General features: G+C 38.9%; 1 protein-coding gene across 1 annotated transcript in view; it reads left to right on the top strand.

Annotated features, from left to right (window-relative positions):
• Positions 1–13,762, top strand: part of GNPTAB (N-acetylglucosamine-1-phosphate transferase subunits alpha and beta) — a 73,827-nt gene that overhangs the window by 13,985 nt on the left and 46,080 nt on the right. The window contains exon 2 of the mRNA XM_043562329.1: positions 10,859–10,944. Within this exon, the coding sequence (XP_043418264.1) occupies positions 10,859–10,944 (86 nt within the window). The remainder of the gene's footprint in view (positions 1–10,858; positions 10,945–13,762) is intronic.

The following is a 13,762-nucleotide window of genomic DNA, read 5'->3' as shown; positions in this document are numbered from 1 at the left end:
AAATGTCATTTAGTTCATTGCTGTTATATAGGAAAACAATAGATTTTTGTATATTAATTTTGTGTGCTGCAACCTTGTATCCTGTAACTAATTGTTTATTAGTTTCAGAAGATTTTTTTTTGGTCAGTTCTGTAGGATTTTCTAGACAGTCATGTCATCTGTCAACAAAGACAGTTTTACTTCTTCCTTCTCAATCTATATATCTTTCATTTCCTTTTCTTGCGTTATTGCATTATTTAGGACTTCAATATGTTGTTGAAAAGCAGTGGTGAGGGGTGATATCCTTGCCTTGTTCCTGATCTTAGTGGGGAAGCTTTGTGTTTCTCACCATCAAGTATAATGTTAACTGTAGGTCTTTTGTAAATAGTATTTTTAAAGTGAAGAATTTTCCCTCTATTCCTAGTTTGCTGACATTTTTTATTTTTTTTAAATATTCTTTTTTTTTTTTTCAACGTTTATTTATTTTTGGGACAGAGAGAGACAGAGCATGAACGGGGGAGGGGCAGAGAGAGAGGGAGACACAGAATCCGAAACAGGCTCCAGGCTCCGAGCCATCAGCCCAGAGCCTGATGCGGGGCTCGAACTCACGGACCGCGAGATCGTGACCTGGCTGAAGTCGGACGCTTAACCGACTGCGCCACCCATGCGCCCCTTGCTGACATTTTTTAAAATCAAAAATAGGTATTGGGTTTTGTCAAATGCTTTTTTCTGCACCTATTATGATCATATGATTTTTCTTTTGCCTATCGATGTGATGGGTTACATTAACTATTTTAGAATGTTGAACAAGGATTCAAAAATTCATATCTAGAATATATCCCATTTGGTTGTGGTATATAATTCTGTACATTGTTGGGTTTGATTTGATAAGTATTTTATTGAGGATTTTTATATCTATGTTCATGAGAAATATTATTTGTAATATTTTTCTTCATAGGATGAGTTAGGAAGTGTTCCCTCTCCTGTTCTCTGGAAAAGATTTTAGAGAATTGGGATAATTTCTTCCTTAAGTGTTTGGTAGAAATCACCTGTGAACCTCTTTGGGCCTGGTGCTTTGTTTTGGAAAGTTATTACTTATTGAGTCATATTCTTTTATAGGTATATGCCTATGCATGTTATCTGTTTCTTGTTTGAGCTTTGGTAGATTGTGTCTTTCAAGGAATTGGTCCATTTCAGTTAAGTTGTCAGACCTGTAGTCTTAGAGTTATTCAAAGCATTCCTTTATTACTCTCGTAGGGAGTATTGTAGTGACTGTTCTTCTTTTGAATTATTGTCGCAAAACACAAATAACATAACATTTACCATTTTAACGGTTTTTAAGTGTACAACTCAGTGGCATTAATTACATTTTCATTGTTGTGCAACCATCACCACTATCTATTTCCAAAACTTTTTCGTCACCCCTAACAAACTCTGTAACTATTAAGCAGTAATAGGGACCTGGTAACCTCTGATTTCTGTCTGTATGGATTTGCCTGTTCTGAATATTTTATATCATGGACATTTCATATAATATTTCTTTACTCGTCCTGGCAACGTCTGCTTGTTTTTCAGTGTTTCGGGGGTTGGGGGGTAGGGGGAGATTGGATTTGCTTACTCTGCCATTTTGCTGAAATCATGCTTCAGATTGATTAGTTTTGATTGTTGCTTTTTCACATGATATTTTATCAAACACTTTATCCTTTGATGAGGTTGTTTGCTTTGTTTTGGCCATTGCTATGTCCTCAGAGTCTAGAATTGTACCACATAGTATTTATTGACTGAATTAAGTTACTAATTTTTGTAATTATTTGAAAATATGATTTTTAATAGCTTTATAATATTTGTATGACTGTACCATAATTTATTTTCCTGATTACCTATGTTTAAGTGTTAAACTACTGTGTCCAGGTTTTATTTTTTAAGTAATAATGGCCATTGTCATATTTATTCAGGTCTTTAGGTACATCTCTGATGATTTTCTTGGCATATATATCTAGAAGTGGCGTTAGCCAGAACAGAAGACATTTTGTTTGGTCCTTTGATACATGATGCTAATTGCCTCTCCTGAAGGGAGCAGTTTTTAAAATGGCCTTGCAGCTGTTTAAAAATATATGACATACTTTTCAACTTATTTATGACTTTTCTGTACTTCAGACTCATAAAAAGAGATCTCTTCTTGTCACGTTTTTAAAAATGTTTATAACTAGCTAATAGTATGAGATAAAATTTGTTTGTTGATGGAAGCGAGTGCATTAATTATCACAAGCAGATACTTTGTGAAACTACTCATTTTACTAAACTTTTTAATGTAAATTATAATTGTATTTAATTTTGCCAAAAAAAGTAAAAAAAGAAACCTTAATTTGATGAGTTTGGGATTCTGGTTTAATAGATTTTCTTAAAAAATTTTTTTAGTGTTTATTTTTGAGAAAGAGAAAGAGAGAAGGAGGGAGAGAGGGGCAGAGAGAGAGGGAGACACAGAATCCAAAGCAGGCTCCAGGCTCTGAGCTGTCAGCACAGAGCCTGACATGGGGCTCAAACTCAAGAACCGTGAGATCATGACCTGAGCCTACGTCAGATGCTTAACCGACTGAGCTGCACCCACCCAAGTGCCGCTGGTTTAATAGTTATAATGGAAATATTTACCAGGTTCGACCATACTTTCATATAATGGAAATATTTACCAGGTTCCTCTATACTTTCATTCATATTTTGGTTACATTTTTCATGTGATACATTACAATTATTTGTATCATATTTGTCTCCCCAGCAGACTTAAGCCCTTTGAGGGAGTAAATAAATTCAATGTGTTTTCATAGTCTTAATATATTTCCTATAGTACTTTGTAGTTGTCAGAATATATAGATATACATCTGTTCACTTGTTTTTTGCAACAACCCCTTATAGAATAAAGTATTACTTAAATTTTACATTTGGCACTGAAAGAGGTTTAAGTGACTTGTCTAAAATCACAAAACTGGGGCCTTCTTGTGTGACTCTTGTTTAACTCTAAGGATTGAATGGCCACAACACTGTCCGATAGAACTTTGTGCATGATGGAAGTATTCTATAATTCTGAGCTGTCCCATATGGTAGCCACTAACCCAATGAGGGCTTGAAATGTGGCTGGTGTGACTAAGTTACTGAACTTTTTATTTAATTTTATTTAGTCTTAATTTAAATTAACCATATGTGGCTAGTGCATACAGTTTTGGGCAGTGCAGGTCTAAACTCATAGGTAGAATAACTGTTTGCCAGGACATTATAGCAGAGATTCACACACTGGCTGCAGAGTAGAGCACTGGATTTAAAGTCCATCCAGGGGCGCCTGGGTGGCGCAGTTGGTTAAGCGTCCGACTTCAGCCAGGTCACGATCTCGCGGTCGGTGAGTTCGAGCCCCGCGTCAGGCTCTGGGCTGATGGCTCAGAGCCTGGAGCCTGTTTCCGATTCTGTGTCTCCCTCTCTCTCTGCCCCTCCCCTGTTCATGCTCTGTCTCTCTCTGTCCCAAAAATAAATAAAACGTTGAAAAAAAAATTTAAAGTCCATCCTATACAATTCTGTGATTCTATAAACTCTGACCAGTTAAACAAGTAAACCTACGTATATCCCAGAAAGTCAGTTTGAATACATTTTGAAAGTCTCTTTGGTAGGGTGGTTTTTTTTTTTCTTTTCATTTTATTTAAGTGTGGTTGTAGGAGGTTTTTTTCCCCTTTAGATATAAATTTTTACAGTGAACTACTATCAAAAGGTTTAACATTTTTAATTCTGCCTTTTAATATGGTTTCTTCCATGATGTTGCCCACCTTTCTATCCCTGTGGCAAACAGTCCTCCTTTTCTGTCTGCTCCTTCATTTCCTTAAAAATCTCAGTTTTTGCTCCTAGAAAAAGGAGATTTTGTTAAGTTGCCATGATTAACCCTGTCTTTGGTTATCATTTTCCCTGACAGTAATCTGTTTTAATCTGTACTCATTTAAAAGCTGAAATATTCCTAGATGTTATTTATTTATAAGTAAATATTTCTAAATCATTTCATGTAAGTATTAGTCCTTAACAGGGATGTCAACTCTTTGAGGTCAGAGGCCTGATTTCTATCTTGTGCTCCTTAAAATGTGTAACAAATATATGTTGTGTGTCTAATTCTGTGAAGGATTCAAAGAATGTAGAAATGGCCTAGAAAAGTGTTCTTGAGTTTAATTAATGTTTGAGTAGATAATGGTCATACGTCTTGGGTTTGGGTCATTTCCTCTATGTGAAATGGGAGAAGTCACCCAGTTTTAACAAACATTCAACTCCTAATAAGAAATGGGTTAATCTTTTAATTTAGTCACTTTGCATTGGGAAATGCTATAGACTGAGTGGTTGTGTCCTTCCAAAATTTATACTGTTGAAGCCTTATCTTCAATGTGATAGTATTAGCAGGAGGGGCCTTTAACGGTGGGTGGTGGGGAGGTCATGAGGGTGGACGTTAATGCTCTTATAAAGAGACCTCAGAGAACTTCCTCACCCCTCTTGCCATGGAAGGTGACACAAGGAGAAGGCAGTCTGTGAACCCAGAAGCAGGCTCTCACCAGACACCCAGTCTGCTGGTGCCTTGATCCTAGTCTTCCCAGTCTCCAGAATTGTGAGCAATACCTTTCTGTTGTTTACAAGCTACCCAGTCTGTAGTATTTTGTCATTGCAGTCGGAATGGTGATGAGCAGGTTGACTTCCTGATTGCTATCAAGGAGGAGAGGAGGGTTAGTAGAAAAGATAAAACTTAGAATATCTTGTCTCTCTTTTACTACCTTTTAATGAACAAAAATAAATTTTTTTCAGAAACTATGAAGAACATGTAATCTAGGAGTATTATAAACTTCTTTTTTTAGAATATTATAAACTTCTAGTATTATTGTTGATATGTGAAAAGCTCTGTCAGTGTTACAAAGGGTTCTTACTGCTTGAGGTTGGAGAGCCCCTACATTTTAAGTTTTACAGGGTAACAGGTCACATTTCTACGCTTGAAAAATTGAGGAAGGGATATTTGCTTTTACAGAGAGTTTTATACCCTTGTGTACCTAGCCTACTGTTGTCTCTTTATTAACTCTAGCCTTTAGCTTCTACCTTGAGTATCCTGGAATGAAATCTGAAAGCAGAAAGTCCTGGAGTGACACCATGTCATGTAAACTGTTCTAGGATGTTTGCCTTGTAAAACTAGTAGCCATATTTATTCATTCTAGAATGTTTATTGGTTTTATGTGAGGCACTGAGCAAGGTTCTGTGAAAAAAATTATAAAGAGATTAAGTTCGTGGCTTTGAGTTGCTCGCAGAAGTTTACACAGATATTTAAACAGGTAAATTATATTGCAGCAAGAACCGGTGAACAATTTGCGTGGAGGTGTTGTATAGCGCTGTATGATCTGCACATCTCATTTACTCATCAGATCATGTGAAATAGGTGGCATTAATTCCCTCATTGTACAAAAGAAGAAATTGAGAGTAGACAAATGCCCTAGATCATTTATTGATAAGTGTCAGATTTAAACTCATGTGTCTGATGTAAATCTTATGATCATTGCACTGTATGCCAGTTCTCTTCTGGATAATAACCTTCCTGTTTTCCTTAACTGGGCACTTCCTCTGATACAAAAGATTATGGAGTTTATGTCTGATTAACTATTATTCCACCACAGGCATGCATTTGAACTTGTTCTGTGGTGACAAAAATCTTCAACCAAAGCACGCATCAGTTTTATAACTCTAAAAAGTTCTGATTGGTGCGCCTGGGTGGCTCAGTCGGTCAGGCAGCTGACTTCAGCTCAGGTCATGATCTTACGGTTCGTGAGTTCGAACCCCGTGTTGGGGCTCTGTTCTGACAGCTCAGAGCCTGGAGCCTGCTTCAGATTCTGTGTCTCCATCTCTCTCTCTTTTTCTGCCTTTCCCTTGCTTGCTCTGTCTCTCTCTCAAAAATAAATAAACATTAAAAAATAATAAATAAAAATAAAAAGTTCATCATCTAAAAATTTTAGTATTTGTGTGCACACGCCAGTTAAAGGACTGTTAGATATTCTAAAAACCCTGGGGAAAAACATAAATTTATTATGTGACTGTGGTCATTTAGAAACATGCACGGGAAACAGATTTGGGTTGTTGAATTAAGGATGGTAAACATACCAGTTTCAGAACTGGTTGAATGACCACATTTATAAATGTGTGTTTGACAAAGCTAGCTCTGTGTAAGTAAGCAACAGAGGAGGCAGCCTGGTGAGGCTGAGAGAGCCTGGGCAAAGCTAAACAGGATCATGGACTCCAGACTTGGATTGATTCACGTCTCAGCCCCATCATACATTGCTGTGTGGCCTGGAACTTCTCTTTGGAAAATGAGCCATTGAAGTGCCTACCTTAAAGTACCTTGTTGCAGGGATTCAGTGGGGAGGAGCACCTGGCATTATGGTGCTTGGTGAACGCGTGAACGTGCCCCTTCTCAGTGTTCGTTAAGACTAATCTTGGCTGCAATTTGTGAAAAATCATCAACAATTGATCTTGAATACCTTGAATGCCAGGATTATTAAAATAGAGTCTTAAAAGTAATAAATATTGTAAGCTAGTAGAAGAAACTACCTTTAGATGATTTTTTACAATACTTTATTAATAATACATTGTTTTTATGGTATTTCAGAGCTCATATAGTATTTTAATAAATATTATTTTAGTTCCTTGTGTCTTAACTTTTACAACAAACTACTTTTAATAGCAGAAAAAAGTAAATACTTTGAAGAAAATAGTGTAGAGAGGAGATTTGGGGGGTGGGGGACGTGGGGATTGCTCAAAACGGTAAGTAGGAAATTTTTTGAAGGCCAACATTTTGTCTGTAAAAATCACATCAATTTCCTCCATAAAATGTTTGCGTTACTATCAATACAATATTTTAAATGTCTTACATTATAAAAATGATGGTTCAGGAAGATACGCTTTTTTTACCCAAGATTTCTAACATGCCTGGTACCTTCCTCATGCCTTTTGTTTACACACGTCAATTGAGAAGCACTCTTCTACAGCGACGCAGCAGACTGATGAAATACACTTTGTACTTAGTTCATAGTTGAGGAAATTGAGCACCCAAGGTTACCCAGCTACTAAATAGAAGAACTGGGAGGGCCTTCCCCTGGAGGTGTCCCCTATCCCCAAATCCAGTCTTCTGCCACTCCTGCTGTAATCAGATAATACTTAAGAACAAAAAGATGGTATATAATGAATTGTGCTGGGTATGAATTGATAAGTAGAATTGTAAGTAGTTCTTTACCCTCAAGCAGTTTCTAACTCCATTGGTCTGATAAGATGCTACCTTGAGGGGGTTGGTAAATAACAAAAAAGCTAAGGGATTCTAAGGCAAGCAATGCTAAGGGCAGTGAGTAATTGATTTCCAAGTAAGCGGTTGAGACAAATGTTAAAGTTCTGAGAAGGAAGCATTCAGGTTGGGCTAAAGAGTATAGGGAAGCTTTGTGGACGAAAATGGACTTGATTTTACAGTATAGTGTTTCTCCAGCCTTTTCCTCCGGTCCTTTGTTTATTGCTAATAATGGCTGAAAACAAGTTCTGATTGCAAGCTTAAGTCTATTTTGGCTTCTTTGTTGTTTGAAAGGTGTTTATATTTGTACAGCTTACCCCACAATAAATAATTTGGTAACTGCCCATTCAAATTTCTACTCTTTTCCATCCTTGATAGTGTAAGAAAATGATCTGATGCTAGCCCTTAGATGATTTTTATTTCATTTTACAAGGCTCCTTTTTGATCCCCCATTAGCACATTACTCATTCACTTAAAGAATTTGGCAAGATTTCCATAATAGAGTGTAGTTGATGGTTGGGATTAAGCAGAAAAGGGAAATGGTTATGATGGAAGAGAATCCGGTTTCAATGTTGATGGTTAGGTCCTGGGACCAAAGACCTAGAGGAGACCGAAGACAGGAGGAGAAGAGACATAGTGTCCCAGTGGTGTTGACCTGTGGGTGCAGGGAAAAAAACCGTGCCAGTCACACTGCAGTCACACAGCCCTGTGCCTCCTTCTGTCATATGTTCTTAGGGCTGGAAGGTATTTCAAGGATGGTTTGGTCAGACCCACTTCACAAAATGTAAAAGAGATGAAGAAACAGCCTAAACAGATCAGAGAACTTGCTTAAGGTCTCATAAAAGTGACAGAATTGGGATGAAACCCTGTGTCCCCCGAGTCATAACCCAGCATTCCTACTATCTCCCCTGAGAGCATAGTGTGCAGAACTCTGGGCTGATAGGAGCATTCCTCAGTGTATTAGATAAGGACCTTTTGCTGCTGCTGTTCTTTCTAATACACCAAAGTGGTTTGGAGATGGTGAGATTAATTTATCTGATGAAGGAAGGCACGTTGTGTCAACACATAGCGTGTCAGAATTTTTCAGCCATTTGTGAAGTGTGCTTTCTCTGATACTATCTTCCCATCTTCTAGGTAGCCCTGCTAGCCAAGAGGAATGATACTGAGCTTCATTTTTTGTGGTTTGTTTTGTAAAAATAATAGATATACTGGTTGTCCTTTTGCAACTACATAGGGATACTGATGGAGAGTCATTTCATTTGAGCTCAATTAGTTGATCCAAATCAATACAATCATATTATTAAAAATAGATATGTATTCTATATTTAGCAAGGAAGATGGCATTTTATAGCTATATGCCTGCTATATAGTTTGGTGCTATGTATGATACTAAAGTCGAGCTCATTGCCCCTCCTCTTGGAATTTCCAGTCCAGTTGGAGAGGCCAGTTGTATGCACATACAGCCTCAAATCTGCCATGACTAAAATGGGAATCCTACCAGCTCTCATCCCCACTACACCTGTTCCTCCCATGTCATTTAGTGGTCCCATTGTCTCTTCAGTCACTCATAGTAGAAATACTGGAAACCTGGCAATCACCTTTGCTTCTCTTCTTCTTCACTGCCGCATTCAGTCTGGTAGCAGATCCCTGTAACATACTCCCTGTCCCCCAGCTGAACTGCCATCAGACTCCTGTTCATCCTTTAAGACTGTTAACATTGCTTCTTCAGGGAAGTCTTAAGTGTCTTCCTTCAGTGCACTTGTAGCCAGCAATAAACTTTTCTATTAAGCACTGGCTATAGTTTCTTGAAGTCAAGGAACTTACCTTATTTCTTTTTGTAAACCCAGTACAAGGCACATTAGACCCTAAGTTTTTAAATCAGTACCTTGAGTGATGGGAGGGTTATTAGTTGTATTTATGGTGTTTATGAAACAGCCCAGTGAAGTAAGTCTATAAAGATAGGCAGAGGCCAGATGCTGAAAGCCTGAATACCATGCAAAGAAATGTTCAGTTGTAGTTGGGCACATGGGTTCACAAGGTCTTTCCTGTAGCCACATATTGTCATGTGACTGCATTCTGGCCAGTGAAAACAGAAGTGGTAGTGACCCTTCCAAGTGAAGTGGCCCTTCCAAGAAGTTTCTTTAATGGAAGGGCATTTCATTCCCTATCTCTCCTCTCTGCTGGCTGGAATGGAATCTAAATGACTGGGCTCCCCTGTAGTCATGTGAGTGTAGCAGGGCCACACATCCTAGGATTTGTAGCATGGGAAGAAAGCCAGAAGAAGCCTTCACAGAAAGGAGGACATTCCAGGAAGAGGAATAGAGTGAGAGGACACACTTGAAGGTCAGATAGAAGAAGATGACCTGGCAAAGGAGACTGAAAAGGAGTCACCAGAGTGATGGGAGGAAAACCAAGTGGTTCAATAAGGAGGAACTGGGCAGCCACTACCAACTAAGATAGAAATGGCAAAAAATGTCACTGGATTCGACAACATGGAGGCATTGGTAAGACCACTGATGTGGCGAGGGCAGAAGTGATATTGGAATAGGCTAAAGGGTGAATAGAGCCTAGGAGGTGACCTTCTAAAGACATTTGCCCTTGAAAGAATTTGGAACAGAGGGACCAGCTGGCAGAGCGTGTGGAGTGAAGGGAAGGTTTTCCTGAGATTACTGGAATATGCTGATGGGAATAAGCCTGTTGAGAGGAAAAGAGCAGGCAAGGTCTTAAGATGAGTTGATGAGATCCAGAGCAAGTGGACAGAGATGTGATGTTTGCAAGGAGGAAGGACGCTTCCTTTGTGGTGAAGGGAATGAAGAAGAAATGGGGCACATTGGGTTGGCTTCTAGATTTCAAGTGCAGACATGAGGGAGCTTCGATCTAAAGACTTCCGCTCTCTCCTGAACTCTTCGGCAAGGTCATCAGCTGAAACTTCACAGATAGTAAGGCTTCATATCTTGTCAATTTCTTCTGTTTTAGCTTTGTTCTGTACTCTGAGGAGAGTCTCCAAAGTTTTGGATGGATCATGTCGCTTCCTTGAAAATCCTTCAGTGCCTCTGCTTCCCATGGCACACAGGGCACAACACAGTCAAGGCCTGTTCCCTCCTCAGCCCCATTCTCTCCACTTACTCCACTTTGCTGCAGCCAAAGCCAACTGCACCATTGCCCTGAAACAACTCATCCTTGCTGCTTCTCAGCCTCGGAACCTGCTCTTGTGATGGTGTCCTTTTCTCCCTACCTGGTGAACTCATTCTTGAAGACCCAGTTCTCATATTGCATCCTTTTAAATCTCTTTGATTTCCCTCCCCTTTCCACAGGCCAGTAACTATAGCTTTTATTTATATATCTGTATAACTTTATATATCTGTGTAGCTTTTTTATCTGGGTCGACCACAGTGTCTGGTATACATGAGTTGGCATTCGGTGAATGGATGAATTTTAATTGCTTTACCTGTTCCTTTAGTGATTTTTAATGAAATTGAAATGAAATGAAAGTTATATACTCTTAGTATTTGATGCAGAGAAAATATTGTTTCCTTTTTTTTTTTTCCCTAGGTGGTTCTGGAATGGAGCCGGGATCAGTACCATGTTTTGTTTGATTCCTACAGAGACAATATTGCTGGAAAGTCCTTTCAGAATCGGTAAGAAGAAATCAGTTTTGGAGAGTAGCTTCTTTGGACTTAGAGGATGAGTCACGATTTCACTCTTGCTTTAAATGTAACAGTTCAGGTTGAAGGGGGGGGGTCCTTTCCAAGTGTAGATATGGTTTAACTTATTCAAGGCTACTCCTATCTGAAGGAACCTTGTAGTCTGTCCTCACATTTTATGGTTGAAAAATCTGATTCCCAAAGAGTAATCCTGCCTTGCGGTTTATTGAGTACTTTGAGTTACACGATCTCATTTTATTATTGCCCTAGTTCTATGAGGTAAAGGTAATTCAATCTGCCTGCAGGATGAGGAAACTAGCTGGCTACTCTGGCCAGTAGTCTTCTGTTCCAAGCCCTGGCCCATATTCTTGTTGACCTCACTCTGTTAACCAGAGCCATTCTGTGGAAGCCACTGGAATTGACCCTCTACCTACCCCTGTGGTCACCATATCTTGCTGCCTCACTGTGAGGAGGAGCAAGCCTTACAGGTTGGGTCTTTTTCTCTTTAAGGCCAAGCTTCCTGGTGCAGCTACTCTTAGATGCTGTCTTCAACCTTTTCCTTCAAGATTTTTTTCCTCCTTCATAAGACAGACCTCAGAGTGGACTCAATCTTTCCCCACATCTTCCTTCCCTTCCTGCAGCTAAAATGATTTGCATGGGCTCTTTTTGGTTTTTGTCTATAAAATTAGTGCTTAAGTTGTTTTATATCGTAAAAGCAGTTTATGTCTGTGGTCGAAAACAGTTCAAACAGTACATAAAAATAAAAAGTTAAGCCTCTCTCTTCCATTTTGAATTTCCCCTCATCCAGAGGAACTGTTGTTAATGATTTTTTTAAGTTTATTTATTCATTTTGAGAGAGAGAGAGAGAGAGAGAGAGAGAGAGAGAGAGAAAGTGGGGAAGGGGCAGAGAGAGAGAGAGAATCTTAAGCAGGTTTCATGCTGTCAGCACAGAGCCCGACACAGGGCTTGATCTCACAAACCATGAGATCAAGAGTCGGACGTTCAACTGACTAAGCCACCCAGGCACCCCTGTTAACAAATTTTTGTTAATGATTCTTTTGGTAATCATCATTCTAACTTTAAAACAATAAGTGGAGTTCTCTCCTTTTTTATTCATTTTATGCAGTATCTATTGACTCTTTTCCATTGTAATGGTGCATAGCCAGTCGTTATGGGGCTAAGAGCAGTAGGTGACCAGAACAAATGTGGGGTAGCTAACAGGGGTAGTTAACCTCATTAGACCAGAGTAGATGTCAGAGGCCATAACCACAAACCTCCCTTGATCCTGACTGTCCATTTTCCCCTGAGGATAGTTCTCATAAATCTTTCCCTCTGCTCTCACTGAACCGGAAAACCTAACGAAACTGCAAATAACTACATTTGGTGTCGGTTGGCTCACCTTCAGAGTTATCTGAGGATCTGTAGACTGCATCACCAATTCCTCTGGAGCCCTTGCTCCCTGCTTAGAAGTACTTCCTTGTCCCTCTGTTCACTTTTTATGAGTCCCTATGTGGTTTCTATCAAATAAGTGTTTTTTAAAATTAGTGTGCTAATTAGATGTGTGCACTGTTATAGTCCTGACCATCTTAGGGAGGAAGGGCTATGGGATTCTTTGAATTGACTAAAGCTTTACTCTTTGCTCAGTGCCCTGTGTGTGAATGACATCCCTCAATTTGCTCCTTTAACAGAAAAGGAATCTTTAAGCCTATCTCTGTTTTAGACACTGATATATAACTATCTGTGGTAAAGAATTTCATAGTGTGGTAGGGAGAATGGCTTGTAAGCAAGTAATTAGTGAAGTAGGGAAACTCTAGGCTTTTCTCTTAGGATCTCTTAAAGATAGTTTTCAAAGACTCTAGGGGTCTGCAAAATCCAAACTATTTTTTATAAGAGTTCTAAGGTGTTACTTGCCTTTTGTACTGTGCTGACATTTGCACTGGTGGTGTAAAAGCAGTGCTGGGTAAGATCGCCAGACCTTAGCATGAATCACTGTATTCTTCACCACCCTATATTTGCAGGGGTAAGATAAAAGTTAGTTTCACTTAAAAATGTTCTTGTTGAAGCACTAAAAGTTGTTCATTTGGTTATATCTTGACCCTTTGGCCACACATCTTTTTAATGTTCCGTGTGATGAAATGCACCTGACCGTATGGTGATTGTCTTGAGGAAACCCTGGTGTGGTTGAGTTGCAACCTAGACCAGCCCTTCTGTTTCATGGGACACCACTGTCATAACTTGAGAGATGACAGTGTGATTACTCACACTGGTCATTTGACAGATGTTTTCTTGACAGTGAACAAAGCAATTCTGTCTCTTAAAGGAAAATGAATAATAGTATCCATTGCCAATGATAAAATTTGAGCTTTCAAATGTAAATTAGAATTTGGGAAAACTTGTTTCTATCACTGTGAGCTTAACAGTTCACATATCATAAAGACTTCTCTGATTAGATAGATATGTGGCATTGTCCACAAAAATCACATTCATTAATATTATATAGGAAAATTAAGGAAATATGTCACCATTTGGCAGATGTGTATAACTCAGTAAGCTGTTATTTTCCAGATAACCAATACATTGTTACAGGATCCTTACAGGTGTTTACAAAATCTTGCATGGGTAAAAAAGTCATTCAAAGTGTAAAGTTCTTTAATGTGGCTTCACATTCCACACTGCAACGAACTTTTAAGCAGCTACCACTTATTTTGGTAGGATCAAAGAAGAAAACCTGCTGTTACCTGAAAAGGCTATTAAAATACAACTCCCCTTTCCAGCTACATTATCTGTGTGAGCCTGGGTTTTCTTTATACAC

Source organism: Prionailurus bengalensis, chromosome B4 (genome assembly GCF_016509475.1).
Source record: "Prionailurus bengalensis isolate Pbe53 chromosome B4, Fcat_Pben_1.1_paternal_pri, whole genome shotgun sequence".
Lineage (NCBI taxonomy): Eukaryota > Metazoa > Chordata > Mammalia > Carnivora > Felidae > Prionailurus > Prionailurus bengalensis.
This window is presented reverse-complemented; position numbering and strand designations above follow the sequence as displayed.